The sequence below is a fragment of the Leptomonas pyrrhocoris genome (assembly GCF_001293395.1).
Source record: "Leptomonas pyrrhocoris isolate H10 chromosome Unknown, whole genome shotgun sequence".
Classification (NCBI taxonomy): Eukaryota; Euglenozoa; class Kinetoplastea; order Trypanosomatida; family Trypanosomatidae; genus Leptomonas; species Leptomonas pyrrhocoris.
Window position 1 is genome coordinate 22,149 of NW_015438377.1, and position 21,216 is coordinate 43,364.

Sequence of the window (21,216 nt, forward strand, 5' to 3'; positions counted from 1 at the left end):
ATGAAGAGAAACGGAAAAGGAAAACTGACGTTCTTATCTAGCTGGAACGGAGCGGCAGTGAAGGTCGTCCGTGTTCTGCGCACGCCTGCATCCATACAGGCGTTTTGGTCGATTCAAACGGCGTGCAGTGTGGGGAGTAGGCTCGTTGTAAGAGAAGAGCAGAAGAAGAAAGGACAGAGGGGGAGGGGGAAAACTTTAAAAAAAAATGTAAAGTAATGGACCGAGATAGAGTCATAAGGTCGGAAGATGAAGAGGGAACACAGAACAGAGTAAAAATATATATATATACTGCTGTAGTCGCGTGGGGGCAATGATAAATACCACGCCATAGAGGAGAATGAAGAAACCGGCACGCGTGATGGAGAAGCGTTGCACAGCAGCGAGCGTTGCTGCTGGGCCACCCGCGCTACACATCCGCCCCTCCACGCGCGACAGACGGCTCAACGATCGCATCAGTTGGGCCCACAAGCCACTCTTACTATGCTTCATCACGTTTAACTTCTCTTTTTTCCTTTCTCTTCTCCCTTTTTTTTTTTGAAACGCACTTCGTCGCCTTCACACCGCAGTGACAGAAGAAAAGGAATCCTCTCACAAAGAACAAGGTAAAACTATTGTATGAAACAGCGGCAGCAACCATCACAGAGGAAGAGGAAAAAAAAGAAATCAACGGCAGCAAGCAGCAGCTGCAACACGAAGACGAGAGAGCAAAAATAGTTCGAAAAACATGTAAAAGAAGGGTTTAAAGAAGAAAAAAGAGGGGCAGTAGTTTGCCCATATCGCATCGCTTCGATACATCGCAGAGAGCAGCGAAAAAAAAAACCCCGTTCTACAATTCATAAGATAAAAACCAACTAAGCCGCAAAAGAGCCGCAAAAATCAGAGACAGGAAATGAAAACGGAAAGAAGAGCCGCCACTTGAGAATACATCGAGAAAACTCAAAACAAGAAGAAGGGAAAACAATCATATATAAATATATCGTGAAGCTTGAAATACCTTGGGTTTGTGCATACACACACACCTCACTTCCGTGGCTCAGGCGCTCCGTTTGGTGTATCGCGTTCCTCGCCGCTAAAAGGAAAACATAAAAAACAGAAAAGTAGTGTTATACAAAAGAAAAGGGTTCCATATTGCAAACACGCACGCACGCGAATGATACTTCAACGTCAGGTGACAAGTGGAGGAGCAGGGAGGCGTAGGAGAATAACGGCTAGCCTACGCAGGAAGAAAAACAGAAACAAAAACAGAAACACAAGAAACATTAAAAGGCCGTACCACGTCCGGTACAATCCATTCCCCCACTTATCATCCCAATTGTGTGTGTGTGTGTGTGTGTGTGGTGATCACTGCAACAAACATCGGGGTCCGTTTGATGCTGCAGTTGACCCTCTCACGTTAACAACAACAATCGAAGGAAAGAAAAAAAAGATTTTGATAACAGAAAGAAAAAACCAAAATTGAAAGGTTCAAGATGCTGTTTGTAAGTGGCTCCACGCACGCAACGTCAACGCGCGCAGTCGGATTGGCACGAGAAAGAATGAAAAAGATGTTAATCATTATCATCATCAGACAACCCTGTGACCGCAGGCCCGTCAAAGTCATCAGCAGTCACGACTCTCCGGCACTCGCTTCCCCTTTTTCCACTCCTCCCCCACCCCCAATAAAGGCACAGTTATCGAAATCAGAGCAACGGAGGAGCGCCGCACGAGGGAGAAGAGAGGTACTCTTTTTCTTTTTCTAAACCAACAAAAGCGATGCATACAGTAATTCGGCAAACAAAAGAGACAAAGAAGATACATAATTATATAGATATATAAAGAAAGCGACAGAGGGAAAAAAAAAGCTAAAGAGTACTCCTTTACATGAGTGCACTGCGTGTGTTGCGTGCGAGCGGAAAAGGCGGAACCGTCTCTTATGACGGATCCAAAAAGCACGTCAACGAGGAGATTGGAGAGAACCTGCTGAACTGCCTTCGCACGACGATAACAGAGAGAGAGAGAGAGAGAGAAGAAAAAAAAGGAAATTGTTTTGTAATGCATTCACTGTTCTCTTGCTCTCTGTCCTCTTCGTGGTCTACTTCAGCGTAAATATGTATATGTTCCCAAAACTGTCGCCGCAGGCCATCCTCTCGCAGCTACCAACCGCCAGGCAGTACACAGGGGCTTTGCAGAACGCGCTCGTCACCTCGGCGCCGGATTCGATGTCCATGACGTAGATAAAGCGGTTGTTGCAGGCAGCCACCATGTACCCCGTGAAGGCACCGGGAGCTGCACTCGACAGCGTCCAGCCCAGCTTCGGCCCGCGTGCGCTGCGCAGCGCAGAACTCGCCACGTGTGCCGGACTCAACGACAGCGTGCAGCTGCCATCCTCGGCCGACCACACGCGCAGCAACGACTCGTCGTTGCTAATGATGTACCGCCCATCGCCTGTGTAGCTGCAAGAGAGGATTATCCCCGTGTGCCCGGTGAGGTGCAGTCGCGTCTTGGCCGTGGTGGCCGACCAGACCCGAAGCGACTTGTCCGCCGAGGCGCTACACACGTAGTTGCCGTCGGGGCTGAAGGCGATGGCGATGATGATGCCGTCGTGTGCCGTGTAGCTCAGCCACTCCTTTCCCCGCTTCGTGTCCCACAGGCGGCAGGTGCGGTCCTGGCACCCGCTGACAAAGTACTTGCTGTCAGGGCTAAAGCAGCAGCAAATTACGACCTTGGGGTGGGTGAGGGTCAGCAGCATCCGCGCCGTCATGACGTCCCACAGAATCATGGACTTGTCTTTGCTCGTCGTCGCCAGATACTTGCCATCAGGAGAGAAGGTGGCGTTGATGATGGTGTCTTGGTGGCCGGTGAAGATGCCCACCTCGGCCCGCACGCCGAGGTTCATGAGCGAGATGGAGGCGTCCTCGTTGCTGCAACTCACGTACTCCGTCTCGGCCGGCGAGAGAGCGATGCACTTCACTCGAGTGGCGTGTCCCAGCATCGTCGTCGTTTGTAAGCTGTGCAGCGGGCGGTTGAACGGCGGGGCCACCTTCCGCGCCAGTTCCTCAGCGTGGGCAACCGTATTTGGCACCGACGCCACCGTATTCGTGACCGTCATAGACCGCAAATCAGGCTGTATCGCCGCTGCGTCGCTGCTCTGCTGCAGCGGTGCGATGACACCGGCAGCCCCGGCCGTCGCCGGCATCCAGTCCATCTCATCCACGCACACGTCGAAGTCGTTGAACGTAAAGTAGCGCTTCGCTTTCAGGCTGCTGCTGCGCCGGCTCCGCCCACCCGGCGTGTTGTCGGCCGCGGAGTTCTCCAGTGTTATCGTCGGCTTACGCCCAGCTAAGCGCCAGTGCTTCGTGCGCGCCTCATCCTTCGAGATGACGATGTCGTCGTACACAAAAAAATCCGCATCAATACTCAGCGGCGCCTGTTGCCGCTGGGTCTCCAAGTCCTCTCCATGGCGAAGCCAGCTGGTTTTGATGCTCGTGCGAGCCCCGAAGGCGTTGCCGTGGCCTGGTGAGATTAAATCCGGCGCGCTCGTGACGGTCGTGCTGACGGGGCTGATAAGCTCTGAGATGTCCGACAGCATCGAATCGCGCATGTTGTGTCCCTGCCCGGAGGTGGAAGCGGTGGAGGAGAGGTGGTGGTGCGACAGGTGCGGCGGGTTGTGCTGTGAGGGCTGCGAGCGGGTGCTGGTGGGGATGCCCCAGCGGGCGCCATCGGAGACGGTGAAGCCGAGTGCCGCCGCCAGGGCGGAGATACCACCGCCACCGCCACCGCCGCGCGTCGACGACATGCGTTGCTGCTTCGTGGGACTCACCGGAAAGGGGCTCCCCTGCAGAGACAGCTTCGATTGCCGCGACGCGACACTCGCGGCGGTGGCGGCGGCTGCATCAGGACTAGCCGCCCCATTCGTGTCCCTCCCACTCAGCGGGGGTGCGATATCGCCGCTGCTAAACGATACGTTGTCCCTCCGGCGGTTGCGGCGGCCGACGCTCGCGACCTGGTGTGGCTGTGTCGTGTCCGCCACGGCGCAGGCGGGTCCCTCGCTGCCGCTGTCCACCACCACCTTCACGCCGCGCAGCTGGCGCGGCGGCGAGCTGGAGAGTGGGGAGCTGTCGCCGTTCCCTGCCGCCGGTGTCGGCACACGCGCGTTGCCGCCGGCGTAGACGTACGTCACGTGGCTTGGTCGCCTGTTACGCGGCGCACCGGTAGTGGCAGATGACGTGCAGACGACACAGCCCATTGGACTAAAAACAAATCTGTGTATCGATAGAGATAGCGATCTATCGGAGAGGTATTCGAGAAGAAAAGAGGATAATACAGCAGGTGGGGTTGCGTTCAAATTAATACTAAAAGAAGAGAGAAAAGTCGCATGTGCGAATACATCAATTTGTGCGAGGTACTTTTGCTTCCTTGTTGTTTCTTCAAGGCGTTTCCCTTTTCCTTTCTGAAGTAGTAGTAGTGGTAGAGGTAGTTGTCGTTGTTCGATTCCCCTCCCACGCACGGCATCCGCTCGTCTTCACCCAGTTATTTGACTCCCTGGGCTACGCGCTGGGGTGTAGCTGCGTGCGTGTATGCGTGCGTGTATGCGTGTGTGTGGCGATGCTTAGAGGAGTGTGGGAGTGGAAAGGACAGAAGATGAACAAAGATATTTAAAAATACTGAAAAAGCGGATCACGGTTGCGCTGCTATCCGACTGCTGAACGGACGGAGAAAGCGGAGAAGAAGGGAGAAGGGGAGAACGGGAGAAACAACGTGGAAGAAGGTAGAGGCCGCAGAAAGCTCACTCATGCGACTTGTGCACGACTCGTGCGGCAAAGAAGCGCAAATAGAAAACAAAGCATGAAAAACCTTCACAAAGTGTGCGCTCCATCGGAGAGAGTCACCGCTGCGGAAGCACACACGCAGAGGACAAGTGTCTTCCTCTTTTTTCTTGCTGCTGCTCTTGCTGCTATGCTTCCTGCTGCTCTTGATGCTATGCTTCCTGCTGGCCCACGTGAAATAGACGTTGCCGGCGGTGAACGCGTTGTATCGATGCCGTGCGTTATTATTATTATATTTTGGTCCGAGACCGTGTGTTGCCACGACAACAACAAAGATATACCTTCTCCTGCTCGTCCGCTTCCATGCGAGAAAAAAAGGAAAAAGAAGGGGTGTGGAAGGGTTGTTTTGCGTGGCATATATATGTGGGTGGGTGTGTGGGAGGAGGAGGAGGCGCGCTTCTCAATCAACGCACCGGTTTTCTGCCTGTGGAAGCTACAGCTCCCCCACGGCATCATCAAACACACACGCACACACACGCACACGCACAACGGTGCAGGGAGACAGACACAACGGAAAGAGAAAACAGTACCAAAAGAAACACAAGCCGGGAGCAAAAATACCTTCAGAAGAGAAAAGAGAAAAAGAAGTGTGCAGGGCTCTGATTCGTGGCCAGCACCACGCCGCAACACCGCTTCGATGTGCCATCGAGTCGAGCAATCGAGCGAGACAACGGAGAAAGGAGAAGAAAAGAAACATGTAGCATGAAACGCAGCGAACAAGACAGCGAGAGAGAGAGAGAGAGAAAGGGAGAGCGAACAGAAAAAAGGGGGGGCGGCTTCCTCTGGAGCCAAGTGCGAATTTCGCTCCGCCAGCACACACAACAACAGCAGCGCTTCACGACGGGGCGTAGAAGCGCCTGGTAGTCGCGCTCGCGGCTGTCGCGGACGCATCGGCAACGGGCGGCAGCGGCGGCACGGAGGACGCGCCCTCCGCCCCCAGCCCCCAATCGGGCGGATAAAACGGCATCGGCCCGCTTGACGTCCCACGAAGGTAAAAAGAAGCGATGGCGCCTGCCGCAGCAGAAGATGGCGGCCGCATCGCACTCGAGGGACGCTGTGGGAAAACGTACGACGGCTTGTACCCGTGCGCAGTCGCAGCTGCACTGCCGCCGCCGCTGCGGTAGGAGGACCCCGGCGGTCGAACACAGGCCCTCCCGCCCTCCCACCCCCCGTCGCCGCTCCGTCCGTCGTCATCCAACATGAGCTCCTCCACGTAGGCGAAGGTGTGATGCAGCCCACTCACGACGGCCCGCACATCAACATGCTGCAGCCCGGTCACGAGCTGGTAGTGCGGGTGGTGGTGGCCGGCGGTGCCTGCCAAGGTCGGTCGCCCCCCAGCCATCGACGGCGTGGGTAAGAAGGCGGTCGCAGCGCCGCCTACGGTGAAGGGGAGGTAGTTCGGGGAGCCGGGCAGTGCACTGCCGCTCAGCGCCGTCAGCGGCATGCCATGCGACCCACCAGCCGACCCACGAGCAGGTCCGTTGCCGCTGCTGCCCGCAACTGCCGCCGTTGTAGTTCCACCAACGACCGCCGTGCCCGCCATGCCGTTCCCTGTGCGGGTCACCTCGCCAAAGCAGTACACCTGCGCGTGGGAGTGCGCCGGCCGCCCACATGCGTCGACCTGGCAGCACGGCAGCACGCACCACGGCTGCGGGCCTTCCATCACGACGACGGTGTGCTGCCGGCCACACGCGATGCTGCGGGCGACGCCGCCGGCGACGTACTCGAGGCCCACGACGCGATACGGCGCAGTGAAGGCGTCGGGGCTATTGGCGGTGGTGCCGCACTGCCCACTTGCGTTGTCGCCCCAGCAGAACACGTCGCCTTTGGAGGTGAGGGCGACGGTGTGGAAGGAGCCACACGCGACATCCACCACGTGCTGCCCCTCCAGCGCCCCTTGCACCAACGTCGGCACGTACGCGGGCGTCTTCGAGCCGTGCCCGAGACGACCTTGATAGCCGACGCCCCAGGTGAAGAGCTCGCCGTGCTCGTTGATCGCGCCGCTGTGCCACTGACCGGCGCGGATGCGTACTACCCGCTCGGAGGCGGCGCTGCTGCCGCTGCTACTAGCCCCCGCGGCGGCCCGTCGACGACCCTTGACGGTCACCAGCTGCGGCGTGAGCACCACGCTGCGGCGCTCGTTGCTGAGCGACTCGCCGAGAACGGCGTGGTAGCGACGTTCGACCTCCTCGGGGGTCCCGAGCCCGACGCAGTCCACAAGGCCCCAGCTGTAGAGGGCACCGTCCTCGCTGAGGGCCAGGGCGAAGAAGCTGCCACAGCTCAGCTGAATAATCCGCCGCCCCTCCAGCGTCTCCACCAGCACCGGGGTGTCGACCTTCTTCGTGTGCGGGTCGAAGAAGCTGCGGCCACGACCGCTCTGCCCGTGATTGTTGTTGCCCCAGAAGAAGACGTGGTGGCCCTCGACGACCGCCATCGCAAAGGCGTAGCCGGCGGCGACGTGCACGGCGGGGATCTGCTCGAATAAAGGGATGCGGCGAGGGATGAGCAGCTCCACCGGCACCTCCACGCCGTTCCCATCTTGGCCGCCGTTGACGTTGCTGCTGTTACTCCCGTTCAGGCCGCCACCCACCACCGCGGACGCCGTCCCACTGCCACCACCGCGACCGCCGGTCAATGCGCCGCCCAGCCCCAGCTGCCCCCACTCCCCGTTGCCAAAGGTGTAGATGTTGCCCGTGTCGGTCAGCGCGCAGCTGTAGTTGGCGCCCAGCGCGATCTCGCGCACCCGCACACCGAACGGAGTCACTTGCGCCATCGTCGGCGTCGCCTCATCGCGCTTCGCGTGGGTGCCCAGTTCGCCGTTGCTGCCGGAGCCCCAGCTGAAGAGCAGCACACGCCGCGGCACCGGCGGGCCGCGCAGCAGACGCACAAGGCCCGCCACGTTGAGGTACTCCGCCATGGCAAGCACGCCGTCCACGTTGAGGTACTGCGGGATCATCACCGCTCCGTGGCGCAGGTAATTCAGAACCGGTAGGAAGTAATCCGCATCGAGGTCGAGGAGCACTGCGTTGTAGCGGTCCGTGTCGAGGGGGACAGCGGAGATCGCCTGCTGCGGGTTCACCGCCTCCCCGTCGCCCTCTTCTCCTTCCACCACCACCGCCGCCGTCGTAGCACCACCGATGGCGTCGCGTACCGCGGAGACAGCAGCAGCAGCAGACGGCGCTTGTGCGTGCGACTGCGGTTGCTGCTGCTGGTGCTGCTGTGGTGGACTGTGGCCTTGGAAGTCGATAAAGGAGCGTCGCGGCGCCAGAAGAACAAGGGGGGCGGGTGATCGGTTCGAATGGTCGCCATCACCATCTGTCGGTCCTGCGCCCTCCGCCAGCACCGCAGCAGCTGACCCGTTGCCCAGTGCGTCCGTCCCAGCAGCGGCAGCGACGCCGCGTTCTTCACCTGCTTCTCTGCGCTCCTCGCCTCTGCTATCCTCGTCGTCCACCGCAAGCGACCGAGCATCGCCTCCACCACCGCCGCCGCTCATCAGTGTCATGTCGCTGCGCCTCTCCTGTCCGGTCTCCCTGCGTGGACGGGCTGCCACCTCAGCGGCGGCAGCGGCAGTTCCATCGAAGCTTCTGCGGTGGAAAGCGACGGGATCGGAGGCGGTGGCATCGCGATGTGCCGACTCACCAGCCGGGCCGCCGCGCCGCGCCGACGCCTGCTGCTGCTGCTGCTGCTGCTGTGAGGTGGTGTGGGTGGTGACGGCCGTGTGAGACACGCACAGAGAGAGGCTAACATGCTGTCCGGGTCCGCCATCAGCGTCGCGACCGTCGTGGTGATCAGTCTACCACCCACGTTCAGCAAAACCCAGTCAGGGGCGGAGGCGGTGTGGGCCGTGCACACCGGCTCCGTGTCTTTAAAGGGCTGATAGCAAAGGCGACGCTCATGGAGGGGGAGCGGGGATTTGCTGCGGTGGTGGTTTGTGTCGTCGCCCACGCCGATCCTGCCGCTGCCTCGTCCGTCACAGGTCGGGCTGCTTGCTGGTGTACGCGACGCGTTGGCGGCCTTTGATCCCGCAATACAACCGATGCCGCCCCTTTGCTGGGTGATGACGTCGCCACGGCCGCCACCACCAGCACGGAGCACAAACCCCCGTCCCCGCGGAGGTGTCTGACGGGCCGTGTCACGCTCCCGCTGCTGCTCCTCCTCCGTCCATCGCCGTGCAGCAGCAGCAGCAGCAGCAGCAGCAGCAGCAGTGCGCGCGTTTGTCGTAGAAGGCGCGGGTGACGGAGAAGAAATAAACGACGCAGCGGCCGCGGGCCGGGCGACGGCGTCGCCGGCGGCCAGCGGGGACGCCACCGCAGCCGACGTCGGCACCGACGACAGCGACGGCGACGCAGGGCCGGCGACCATATCGGCCGGCCAGGCGGAGTTAGACAGAGATGTATGCGGCGGCGGCGGCGGCCGTTGTCGCGTGTCCGCTGCCGCCGGTGCGTCCATTGCGTGCACGTCGTCAGCGGATGTACTCGTCAGTAGGGCTGGACTGTTCAGGCTGTGGTACTCCGCACTGGCGAGGGCGTCGCTGCTCTCGCTCCGCCGGCTTCGCGGGTGCGGAGAGTCCGCGCCGTTCAGCCGTGCAGCGGCGGCGGAGAGAATCAGCAACGCCTCCGGCGTCGACGGAGAGTGTTCCTGCGTATCGAGCTGGGTTGTGTCCGATCGAAGAGTGGGGTCGTAGGACGCACCCACAGCCCGTCCGGATGCTCCGATGAGGACCGGCGCTGACGGTGCAAAGCCACGTGTACTCCCTTGGACGCGGCCAGGGGCGTCCATATCGCGTTGGCCTGTTCCCTCAAACGGCCGATTGCTGTCGGCGAGCGAGGTGGCGACGGGGCTGCTCGACAGTGTGTGGTCGGACAGCGTCGCAAAGGTGCTGGTGGTGGCCGCCGCGATGCCGGGTGGTTGGCTTGGAGCCAGGGACCATCGCTCGCCGCTTCCCGGCTGATACCCCTCCGTCGGTCCGTACTTGACCGGGCGTGTGGACGCGGCGTAGCCCACGTCGGTGTTGTTGGTGCTCCTCGGCATTTTCTCTTTTTTTGTTGTTGTTATTATGATTTGATTCTTGCACGAGTGGCGTGGCACCAAGGCACTGCACCGGCACTGCAGCGACACCGCGGAGGTTCAGAAGGCCCACACAAAAAAAGAAAAGAAGGAGGGCTCTTCGTTCAGTACTACTCGTACTAATCGCCAGCCTTGTTAAAACAGAGAAAGTAAGCAGCAAAAACAAACAAAAAAACAAGAAGACGGACTCCGCAATAAAAGCAGCAGCGACAATAGTAATACTGCTAACACGACAGAGCGAGCGTTGTATCTCAACACGACGCTTTCCGGCGAAGGAAGCCAGCCAGACTCGAAAACCTTGAAGAGAAAGAAAGAAGGTGCACTGTGTTACACACAACGCGCGGCAGAAAAAAAATGAATGAAAAAAAACACACAGAATAATAATAAATAAATATATAAAAGGAGAGAGATATATATTTAAGCGATCGGCAAAAAGGGGGGGAGAATCAAGTCACTTAAGTAAAACGATGCAGGTTTGCGGTACTCTTTCTCCGCGAATGTACTTTGGGGGGAGGGCAGTGATGGAGTGAGGGAGAGAAACAATGTTGATGTTTGACGGTGAGCGGGGCACGTGCGCACGCGAGGTGAGGAATTTGAACGGACACCACGTTGAAGTTGTCGTGGAAATGCATAAAACGATGTATAGTAATAATAAGAATAAAGAAACGTTTTTTGAGAGAGGAAGGAAGACGAGAAATAGGGGCATTTAAGGAAAAGAAGAAGAAATGTGCACATCGAAGTCGGAGAGGTATTCAAACGCGCCTACGAGAACTCGATGTTGGGGGAGCACACACGCATGCACGCACGCTTCTGGTCTTCTCTATTTCTCCTTTTATTTCCTCTTCATCGCCACGCGCACAGGGAAGCCGTATGAGACAGTTTGTAGGGTATGAAAGACAGAAATATATAAGCATTTGTACGGAAGCCTTAGGTAATAATAATAGTAACAGTAATAATTGAGTGACCGTGTTGAGTCGCAGTCAGATCGGGGCGCAATGTCGAAGGCTGACGCACCAACAAAGTCATTACAAAAAGTCTTTTCTTCTTTTCTTTCTGTGTGTACGTGTTTCCGGTGGGGCATTTTCGGGAAGGCATGACGTCCAGTAAACTGCGCTTTTTGGGGTGGATTTGCTTTTCTCTTTATTATCGTTTTCCTGTTTGTTTGCTCGATGTTGACACACACACTCTGACACACACACACACACACACACACACACACACACACTAACACACATGGGTTGCGTTACGCGACGCCATTCGTTCGTCCTCTTTCTCGGAGAGGAAAAGCCTCTCGGGCACGTGAGTCGCCTGGGAGGATGACGGACATCTTCTTCCATCTTGTAAGCAAGTTTTAAGGTGGTAGACAAGAGTGTGGGTGGGTGTGCGTGTGTGTGAGACGCCTCATTTGCAGACACTGAAACAGAAAAAGAGAGATGGGGAAAATAACAACACGCGACGAACGCGTCAAAAGACTTCATTATGAAAATATATAAAAAGAAAAAAGAAAAGAATAGGAAGACGTCTCGACCGTGCTTAGAATTGAGTTACATGCAATCGAACTTCTTCCATACACACACGTACCTCTCCTTTCTCAAATACAAATGTAAAGAAAACAAAAAAAAAACACGCACGTCTGTCGATTCTTCGCTGCCTAGACCTCTTTTTTTTCCGCTTTCCGCGCATACCTTTGACCAAGTTTGGCTCCCTCCCCGCCTTTTCTCATTAAGTTATTGTCTTTTTGTGTAACGCCTTCGTTTTTTTATTAGGGCTTGCCTATCCCTTCTGTTTTTTGTTGTCGTTGTTGTTTTTGTCCGCTTCTGCTCGTTAAAGTCTATGGGTTACCCTTTTTATTTAATTAAGCTGTTCTCGCGCACCGTTGCCTGCGCCCCACACCCACACCCACACACATACCCATACACATACACGTACACGCGAGCACACACACGCGTGTACATACCCAAAATGGCGTGGACAGCGAAGAAATAATAACAATAATCTTTGGCAGCAACAACAGGAAACGCAAAAGAACATAAAAAAGAGCTACGCGAAAGAGGGGGAGTAGCGAAACAAACAAATCAAAGAACTATGCGAGGGCGGCATGGAAGGCCTCCGTCACCGGAGACAACAAAGAGAATTAAGGAGAGAAGAGGAGAGAGGAGGAGGGGGCAAAGAGAGCCAACACGAGCGCCAAAACAAAAAAAACCGCGAGAGGTCCCGGCAGATCATCACAGCGTGCATTATTGAAGTAGAGAAGAGACCCCCCCCCCCCCGATACCCAAATATGCACGCCTGCTCAGCACTCAAGCAGAAATAATAATAAGAAAGCACACGTGTCCCTCGCCCGGGAGGGAGCTGAAACAAAGGAAGAAAAAAAGGTTTTTCTTTAAAGGCTATTCGGACATACATTTTTCTTTGCTCCTCTGCGGGCCAACGGACGTAATACAAAGGACTAAAGGAAGACGGTCCTGCTTGACCTTTTTTTTTCCATCCAGCCGTTCTTTCTTTTTGCGGATGCGCGGGTGTGAAGGAGCCACGAAGCGCAAGACGCGTGCGTTGACGCTGTGGCACGAAGAAGTACGAAAAGAACGAAGAGAGAAAGCGAGAGGAGGAGGAGGGGAAAAACACGGGGAGGCAGTCCCCACCCACCCACCCCTCCCCTTCCCCCGCTGGAACCAAGAGACGAGCTTACTGGGCAGCAGAGGCCTCGTACTTGGCCAGCTTCGCCTTGGCCGCCTCCAGCTCCGCCTGCAGCGTCTCGTAGGTTGGGCGCGTCACCTCCCCCTGCGCGAAGCCTTTCTCAATCATCCAGTTGTCATCGGCGAACTTCGCCATGTAGTTGCGGATGCCATCCGGCAGAAGGACGACGCAGCGCTGGTCGGGCCTGAGGTCTTTGGCGGCCTCCAGCACGCCAGCCAACGCCGACCCACTGCTACCGCCCACCAAGAGGCCCTCCTCGCGGTGCAGCTCACGGGCCAGGTCGAAACTCTCCTGATCACGGGTCTTGACCCAGCGGTCAACGTACTGGCGCTCGCACACGTCCGGCACGAAGTCGTAGCCGATGCCCTCCACCTGGTAGGAGATGGCCTCACCCGGGTGCTCGGGGTCGGCGATGATGCTGCCGACGGGGTCCACGCCGACGATAATAATGTTCGGCAGCAGCTCCTTCAGCTTCTTCGCGATGCCGCTGATCGTGCCGCCGGTGCCGGCGGTGGCGACGAGCATGTCGATCTTACCGTCGCACTGGTCGTAGATCTCCTGCCCGGTGAACTCGTAGTGCGCGAGCGGGTTGCTGGGGTTGGTGTACTGGTCCAGCAGCACGTATCCCTTCTCATCGCGCAGGCGGCGCGCAACGCCGATAAGGCTGTCTGGGTGGTCGTGCGGCAGCGCCGTCTCCGTCCGGATCACCTCCGCCCCGAGCGCCTGCAGCGTCGTTTCCTTCTCGTGCGACATCTTCTTGGGCATCGTGATGATCATGTGGTAGCCACGCACTGCCGCGGCGAGGGAGAGGCCGATGCCGGTGTTGCCGCTGGTCGCCTCAACGATAACGGAGCCGGGGTGCAGGCGGCCCGTCTTTTCGGCATCAAGCACCATCTGCCTACCGATGCGGTCCTTCACGCTGCCGCCGGGGTTGAAGAACTCGCACTTGGCGACCACCTCGCACGCGACGCCGTGCGCCTGCGGGACGCGGTTGAGACGGATGCATGGGGTGTTGCCGATGGTATCGAGCACGTTGTTGAGAACGTGGGCGTTGGGGTTTTCAGACGGCATTATGATTAAGTTGCCGACACTCTTTTTTCTCTCTCTTCTATTTGTTGTTGTTGTAAGTTTGCTCGCTGTGACGGTCTACTAGTGAATCGATGAAATACGCGGACAACGACTCCTCGCGTGTGTGTGTGTGTGTGCGTGTGTGAATGTGTGACTTTGAGGGGATGTACGCGTGTGAACTGCAGTAGCTTGATCAAAGAACGGAGGTGACACAAGGAAGGCGGTGATGCGTGCGGCGCGTACGCAAGACGCAAGAAGATCCCAAACAAAAAAAAAACACGAGTTCCACTAAAAGCGACGCTGAGGTGCATAAATATCTTCTTCTCTCCTGCCATCGAGAGATCGAACCCCCGAGGGGGGAGGGTGTCACTGCACGTCTACACATGGATCCACAGCCCGCTCTTATGTCGATGGCACGCAGCAAAAGGAATCGAATATGTTCTGGTTTCACCATTCCCCCTTCCACCTTAAAAGGCAGTCATCAGAGGTACATACGTGCTTCTGTTAGCCATCATCCGAGTGAATTTGCTATCTTGAAATCAAAGAACACACGTCAGCATCAGGGGGGGAGGGGGCATCAACAGGCCAAAATGGAAAAAAATAAGAATAGAAATAAAGAAGAGTTCCAACGGGTGTCGCCACATACAAAGAGAGAGGAGAAGTAAATAAAAAGAAACCCCTTATACACCAGCAAATCGGGTCTGCACGCCGCGTGGAGAGTCGTTCCACACCGCGGGCGATGCACTGGGATGCAACTCGGACAGGTGTATGCGTGCGCGGCGTCTGAGACGAGGAAGGGAAGAGAAAAGGGAGGAGGATGTCTTCCGCGCTGAACCGAAGCAGACGTGCATCGTACCCTTGCTGTTGCGGATGCGTGGTTGGGGGGGGGGGGGAGAAAGAGAGGGAAAAAGAAAGAGGCTTCAACTGGAAAAGAACAAACGTGAGCAAGGCGTAGATATTTACATGTGTGTGTGTGTATATACATACGTGACCATGACACTTGAAGAGGGCAGAAACACACCGAAAAGGGAGGAAAATAATAGTAAAAAAGAAGATCACCGCGCGTCACGGTGCATCAATACAGGATGCCATAAAAACAGCGGGTCCGCGGCACATCTCCGTGATCGCTGCAGACAAACAAAAACAAAGACATAAACAGACAAAGGGAAAGGTGCTTCCAACACACGCGTTTCATTCCCCGCCTGTCTCCCCATAGCAGGTCGACCTCATATCATACTTTTCTCTTCTTCCTTCTCTTGTGAGAAAAAAGAAAGGAGGGGAGGTTAAACTATTTAAAAAAAAAACACAAAAGAAAGAGGCAACAGTAAAGAACACCTCTACTGAGGATGCTGCATCCGGTTGTAGTCCACCGCTCGTGACAGCAAGTCCTTGTACTTCTCCTCCTTTTCATCCTTGCTCGTGAGGTCCTCCTTCTGGTTCGCCAACAAGGCACGATAGCGCTCCTTACTGTCGACGTACTTTCTGCCTGACGAGCTGCGGCAGAGCTGCTGCACCGCCGACTGCCTGGCATCCGCGTCGTGGGGAAGCGTGATCTTCATCACCTGAATCCCAGAGCCGCCGCTCGTACCGGGGCGCGGGCTGGTGGAAGCGTTGCTGCCGGTGCCCATTGGCGTGCTGAACGTGGCAGGCAGACCCACTCCTCTGGCATCGCTGCCACCAGATTCCTCGGACGACGGAACGACCAGAACGGGGTGCGAGACGTACACCGGTGCTGCGACGGTCGCAGGGGCGTTGACGGCGCGGAGTGGCATAGAGAAGGCAGAGGAGGTGGTGGTCGGGCGAAGGGCAGACGACGGCGGCTTCGTCGGTGTGGTCGTCGTCGTGAGGCTGGCACGTGCGGTGTGCGCCGCTTGCATGAGTTTGGCGTGCTGCTCCATGCCGCGGCGACTCGCGTTCGCCAGCTGCTGCTGCTCCAACAGCATCTCTCGCAGCGACGGCCGGCTGGGAGTCGACGGAGATGATCCACTGCCTACGGAAGCCGTCGCGGCGTTGTTGGCTGTCGGTGCGGTGGAATACGGAAAAGTAGCGGGCGACGTTGGCGGCAGCGACGGAAAAGGCGCTGGAGTCGATCCGCTCGACGTGGTCGCCGCCTTACCGAGCGCCGGGCTGACAAGACGGCGTTGCGGCATGCCGGCTGGGTCGGCTTCGCTGCCTCCGACGGCAGCTCCATCAGCGCCGCGCAACGCCTCCGTCGTCTGGGACAGCCGCGATTGGCGCTGCAGTTGCAGCGCCCGACGTGTGTTTTCACGGCTCTGCTCTGTCCACTGGAGCGAGGGCAGCGGCGGGGAGGAGGCATCCGAAGGCGGTGTTGCTGCTGCCACTGCGGGAGTGGGATTCGAAGCGGCAACAGGAGTGGGTGTGGACGCAGCGGCGCTGACCGGTGCCTCCGGCGGGGTCGGGAGACGTGTGTGCTGCTGCTGCTGCTGTGCAGACTGCACCAGGATGCTTGGGTGCTGACAAGCCTGCTCCTCCGCGGCCGTGCCGACGAGCGGCTTAAAAACAGGCGAGGGGGGATCGCGGTCGTCGGCCATCAGCGAGACGTTGCTGGGGCGGGAGTGGTGGCTGGCGGGGGCGGCGGCGCCGGTGCTGGAGGCGGCGCTTCCCGTCCCGCCCTTCACACGCGGCGGCGTCAGCAATTGGGCGGCGACGTCTACACCTCCACCGCCAGTATTCGTATTGCTGGTGTGGTTGACGTTGCCCGCAGAGGCGGTGGTATTGCTGCTGCTGCCGCCGCCGTTACCAACGCCGCCCTCCAACAGACGACTGCCGTCCTTGTTCAGGATGCTGAAGACGGGCGTGCGACCCGGTTTAGCGGACTTCTTCACCGCCACCAGCGAAGGCAGCGAGCCGGCCGGCGGAACCGTCACGGTGACGGTGGTGGTGTTGCCGCCGCCGTTGCCAGTGCTGCCCGCGCTGCCGGTCGACGAGCCCCCGCCACCGGAGGCCCCCGCTACTTTGCTGAGCGGCGAGGCCACCAGCACAACGCTGCGTCGCGCCGGCACCGGCGGACGCGGCTGCGGGAGGGAATCGATGTTGTTGCTCAACACGAGGCTGACCGTGCTGGTGCTGCTGCCTCCTCCGCCACTGCCGGCTGCAGCTCCCGCCCCACCGCCGTTCTTCAGGCTGGGCGGCGGCTGGGGACCAGAGGACCGGTGGGCCGGCCCGGAAGGGGTGGGCGATGTAGCACCTGGTGGGAGCGGAGTGGGAAAGAGGGGAAGCCCGTTCGACGGAGACCACTGAGAGGTGGCGGATGAGGCGGACTGGCGCTTACGGCGGTCATCGAGGATGGCGCTGCGGCCCACAAAGGTCTGCAGCGGCTCTTTCGACTTGGTCTTGCCGTCGACAGCGGCCACCTCCTGCGCCACCTCGTGCGACAGCCGGCGCAGGTCCGCTAACTCATTCGCCAAGTCAGCAGCGCGGCGTGGACCGGGTGATGACGTCTCCTCTCCCTTGTCCGCCTGGCCGGCGACTTGACTCGGCCGGTCGGTGCGGTCTGTCGTCATGGGCGTCGCCGGCGACTCCGTGGACTTCAACGAGTACTGCAGCGGCGACATCAGCGAGGGCGTTCCCCCGTCCTCTTTCACGGTGGGGATGGCGATGGGGTCGGTGCCAGGTGGCGGTCGCGACGTCTGATCCAACCGATGCGCGCTGTGCTCGAACGAGGTCGCGGTGGTGGGCGTGGACACCAAGATGGATAACGGCTGATGGGGTGGGGACTTCCGGGATGCCTCGCCCGCCTGCGGGGGTGCGGGGTACAGCGCGTGTGGGAGTGCTGGCTCGGTAGAGGCGCTGCGCGCACGCGGTGGTGGTCGGTGATGCTCCGGCAGCGTTGGCGGCGCCGCCGCGGGCGTGACTCGCATGTCCACCAGTGTTGTCACAGCAGCGCCGGCGTGTCCCTCCAAGCCGCTGCAGGGGTTCGTGTTCCTCGCGCGTGGGCTGTTATTTGCCGAGCTGCCGTGTCCTCCGGCCGCCGTGCCGGTGGCGGGGACAAGAGAGGGGCCGTTGGGGAGCTCCAAGACGAATCGTGCGTCACTCACGTGGTGCTCCTCCAACACGCGCTGAATGGCAGAGACGATATCGGACACGTTCTCCGTAGTGGGCGGCAGCGTCCCTTCCGCGTTTGCGCTGGGAGCTGACATAATTTTTTGGTTGGGTTTGTTTGTTTGCTTGTTGGTTTGCGCGAGAGTGAAAACTTCCAATAATAATAAAAAGATCGTCTACATATAGTAAGCCGTGCTACTTTTTTTTGGAGGCAGTGGAAGTGGGGTGAGGAGGTAGAGAAAACAGAAGAAATCCGAGAAGGTTCGCGTGTCACTGCGTTGACAACTCTCCACAACTGTATCTCGTAATATGCGTTTGTACGTGGGTGTGTGAAGTATGTATGTATATTGAAAGATGTAGCAAGCAGTCGTTTGGATGTTCAAGTCCAGGAACATTAAAAAATAAAAGGTAAAAGAGAAGGAGTAAAACTCAAGAAAGAGAAGGAAAGTACAGCGAAAGCAATGCCGTGTCGGACTACTTTGCAGTACCATTCGCCGCCTTTGGTTCTTCAGGATATAAGCAAAGGCAGGCGCTGCAACGCTGCTGTGCTTTTTCCTAAGAAATCACCACTTTACGAGCGCAGGCAGCTTGGCTGATACCGCATTAGCTGTGCGTGTGTGTGTGTGTGTGAGTGTTTTTGGGGGCGTGCTTCGTTGACACCTCTCTCTCTCTCCACGTCCTCCACGAGTAACGCCTAACGCGTTCCTCATAAGGCGCCGAAGCAGAAAAAAAGAATCCATTTCTTGCAGAGAAGCCTACGCCAAACTCTGTTTTCTTTGTTTCCGTTTTTCAGCACCCTGCACTTCATGGAAACTGTCGATGTTTCCCTTCATGTATGTACCGATAAAAGGTTGGCTTTATCATCAGACGAGCACGAGTACTGCCCTACACCACAGTCAACAGAGAGAGGAGCGACACACCCACACCCACATACGCACATGCATGTGTGGAGGCCCAGAGATGAAAAACCGATATATATATATAGTAACTGCAGGTAAAACTAGACTAACATGCATAGCCCGAACTAAGCGGGTAGAAAGGTCTTTGATAGAAGACTATACGTTCACACAGACGGACGTTTCACACGAGAGCTAGAGAAGAGAGAGAAGAGAGAAAAGGGATACGCAACGCCGACGAGCAACTTGGCACCGTGTTTTGTCCTGTCTTTTCCCTTTCCACCGGCACCGCGTCTTCCCTCTTACTTCTTCGGCGCTGCATCGGCCTTCTTCTCCTCGGGCTTCGCATCAAGGTCACGGCAGTACGGTCCTGGCGGCTCCTTGAAGAAGATGGACGTGCGGCCACCCGCCGGCTCCGCGTACCGGCGGTCGGTCCGCTGCGTCCCAACCTTAAACGGCTTCCCCGCCCGCAGGTCCTCAATCAACGTCTTGATGCTGTCCCACGTGAGGTCCTCCACGTAGTCGTACGAGAAGTGCGGCGGGTTGCTGTAGTCACTCACCACCAACATCGGCGCGTTCGCACACGCGCCGAGGCACTCCATCTCGCCCACGGTGATGAGGCCGTCGCTCGTCGTGCCGTGCATGCGTACATTCAAGTATCGCATCGCGCGCTCCGTCAACTCGTCTGCGCCGCACAGCATGCACGGCGTGGTGCGGCAGAACTGGATGTGATACTTGCCCACGGGATGGCGGTTGAACATGGAGTAGAAGGTGACAGTCTCAAACACGTGCATCGGCGGCACCTCGCAGATCTTTGCGATCTTGTACATGGCGGTGACCGGGATGTACCCGCCCTGCTGCTGCTGGGCGAGGTGCAGCAGCGGAATCGTTGCCGAGATGCGCTTGCCGCGCGGGAACTTCGGGAGAATTTCGTTGTGGATCTTTTCGTAGCTCGTCGTCGTGAAGTCCCACGGGATGCGAGTGTTGTCGGTGTCGGTGTTCACGTGGCGCATCTCACCGTGCACGCGACGCACGCTCGTGCGCAGCGGCGACGACGACGACGGCAGCGACGGCAGCGGCAGCAGCGGGCCGGTCCACCACGCAGCCACGGCAGCAGAGCCCGTTGCCGCTGCGGCGGTGCGGCGCAACGCCACAGACGAAAGCTGGGCACGACGCAACATCTGCCAAGAAGAAAAAGAAAGGTTTTTTCTCTTTCGAAAAAGAGCGGCACACACACCGTCCTAACACACGATAGCCCCAAGTAGTGCTGCGTGGATGACGACTACCACAGCAGCCGAAAGAGGAGAAGAAGAAAAGAAAATTACAGCAGTTGAAGGCGACGGTCACGGTAGGGATTGTTTCGGGAAGGAGGGGGGGGGGACAAAGCTGTAACTGATCGTGCTTTCCGCTTTCTAACAGCCACGTTACGATACGCACGCGCGTGACTGTCAAAAACACCACAGTACGTGAACGCCTAAGGTAAGAAGAAGAAATTTTTTTGTTTCTCGTTCTTTGGTCGGCCTTGCCGTTTGCTACCCTTGTCCGTAAGTGGTGCGCAGGGAGGCACGTGGCTAAGGAGAAAAACAAAAAGAAGAGGACGGAGAAGAACAAACGGGGCGGGCTCGCGGAGGGAGCGGGGAACGGAAACGCGGAGCTGAACGAGCTGTGAAAATAAGAGGTGGTGCACGATGCACGTAGTCGCTTCTTGTTGTTGTCGTTTGTGCCTATTTGTTTTTACTTTTTTGAGATTCCTAAATGAATACTAAAACTGCCACAAAGCAGGAGCGAAAGAAGGAGGGGAAAACAAAAAAAAGCAGGTATTTGATAAAAACAATGTGAATGCGGGTGGCCCAACTGAAGACGGAAGAGCGGCGCTTGTTTTCTGCTGGTCCAAGGGAAAGTTAAAAAAATGCTGTCTAAAATGCACGCTAAGTGATGCGGATGCATGTGCGTGAGGGGGGGAGGGAGGGGGGGGGGGAGAAGAGGGAAGAGAGAAGAGGCAACGCAGAGCAAGCGCGTCAGAGTTGATGGGGTAAATACCAACGAGCAAGAAGTGCCCTGCTACACTGTCCGACATAAGCACATACATGAACTTGCCCAGTGATGACCTGCGAAGGAGACCACTCAGAAGAAGAAAGACAACAGCAAGCACCCGAATTTCACGGGAAAAAATGGCTTCTTCCTTGGGCAGTCGACTCATCTTGTTCACCGGCTCAAAAAAAAAAGCTACGGCAAATACGTGTGCAGCCTCGTCCTTTCCCCTCAGCCGTTTTTTTTCCTTTGGCAACAAGGGGAAAAACAAAAAGGCATGTTCTGTTTACCCGTTGCGTGTGTCCTCTCGCGTACATCGGTGGCGTACACCACGTGCTCGACGACAGGCACGCACAGGGGGGGGGGGGTGAAACTGCATGATCATGCCTTTTCATTTGGCTTTGTTTTTTTGCCGCGTTGCTCGTTCGTGCAGGACACACATCTCTCAGCGTGCAAATTTGTTTGGCTCGTATGTTTCTTTCCTTTTCTTTTTTATTCTATATCGCTCTACACGTTGTTCTTGTGACTGTTCTCAGAAAGGAGGCAACGCAAAAACGGCGATGACGCGACTCCGTTGGAGACGGGAGGGG

The 21,216-nt window shown here is 57.5% G+C and overlaps 6 protein-coding genes across 9 annotated transcripts; all 6 read right to left on the reverse strand.

The window, feature by feature from the left end:
* Window positions 1–2,071: 2,071 nt before the first annotated feature.
* On the reverse strand, window positions 2,072–4,682 carry ABB37_07873 (hypothetical protein; the record flags this gene model as incomplete). The annotated part of the gene is made up of 1 exon (XM_015806665.1): window positions 2,072–4,682. Exon 1 carries the CDS (start codon window positions 4,223–4,225, stop codon window positions 2,072–2,074), a length of 2,154 nt encoding a protein of 717 aa, XP_015654536.1. The 5' UTR covers window positions 4,226–4,682.
* A 958-nt stretch (window positions 4,683–5,640) lies between these two features.
* On the reverse strand, window positions 5,641–10,375 carry ABB37_07874 (hypothetical protein; the record flags this gene model as incomplete). The annotated part of the gene is made up of 1 exon (XM_015806666.1): window positions 5,641–10,375. The coding sequence occupies exon 1, from the start codon at window positions 8,305–8,307 to the stop codon at window positions 5,641–5,643; it is 2,667 nt and encodes an 888-aa protein (XP_015654537.1). The 5' UTR covers window positions 8,308–10,375.
* Window positions 10,376–10,897: 522 nt separating this feature from the next.
* ABB37_07875 (hypothetical protein) lies at window positions 10,898–11,350 on the reverse strand (the record flags this gene model as incomplete). Its single annotated transcript, XM_015806667.1, has 1 exon — window positions 10,898–11,350. One exon carries the CDS (start codon window positions 11,348–11,350, stop codon window positions 10,898–10,900), a length of 453 nt encoding a protein of 150 aa, XP_015654538.1.
* Window positions 11,351–12,557: 1,207 nt separating this feature from the next.
* ABB37_07876 (cystathionine beta-synthase (CYSB)) lies at window positions 12,558–13,826 on the reverse strand (the record flags this gene model as incomplete). Of its 3 annotated transcripts, none has more annotated exons than XM_015806670.1 (1): window positions 12,558–13,826. In XM_015806670.1, exon 1 carries the CDS (start codon window positions 13,638–13,640, stop codon window positions 12,558–12,560), a length of 1,083 nt encoding a protein of 360 aa, XP_015654541.1. In that variant the 5' UTR covers window positions 13,641–13,826. The 3 variants fall into 3 exon arrangements, with proteins under 3 accessions (XP_015654541.1, XP_015654540.1, XP_015654539.1); XM_015806669.1 differs by having other exon boundaries at window positions 12,558–13,817; XM_015806668.1 differs by having other exon boundaries at window positions 12,558–13,792.
* A 1,148-nt stretch (window positions 13,827–14,974) lies between these two features.
* Window positions 14,975–17,995, reverse strand: ABB37_07877 (hypothetical protein; the record flags this gene model as incomplete). The annotated part of the gene is made up of 1 exon (XM_015806671.1): window positions 14,975–17,995. The coding sequence occupies exon 1, from the start codon at window positions 17,795–17,797 to the stop codon at window positions 14,975–14,977; it is 2,823 nt and encodes a 940-aa protein (XP_015654542.1). The 5' UTR covers window positions 17,798–17,995.
* A 902-nt stretch (window positions 17,996–18,897) lies between these two features.
* Window positions 18,898–20,524, reverse strand: ABB37_07878 (putative mitochondrial NADH-ubiquinone oxidoreductase, mitochondrial; the record flags this gene model as incomplete). 2 transcript variants are annotated; one of them, XM_015806673.1, is made up of 1 exon in its annotated part: window positions 18,898–20,524. In XM_015806673.1, the coding sequence occupies exon 1, from the start codon at window positions 19,774–19,776 to the stop codon at window positions 18,898–18,900; it is 879 nt and encodes a 292-aa protein (XP_015654544.1). In that variant the 5' UTR covers window positions 19,777–20,524. The 2 variants fall into 2 exon arrangements, with proteins under 2 accessions (XP_015654544.1, XP_015654543.1); XM_015806672.1 differs by having other exon boundaries at window positions 18,898–20,486.
* Window positions 20,525–21,216: the final 692 nt, after the last annotated feature.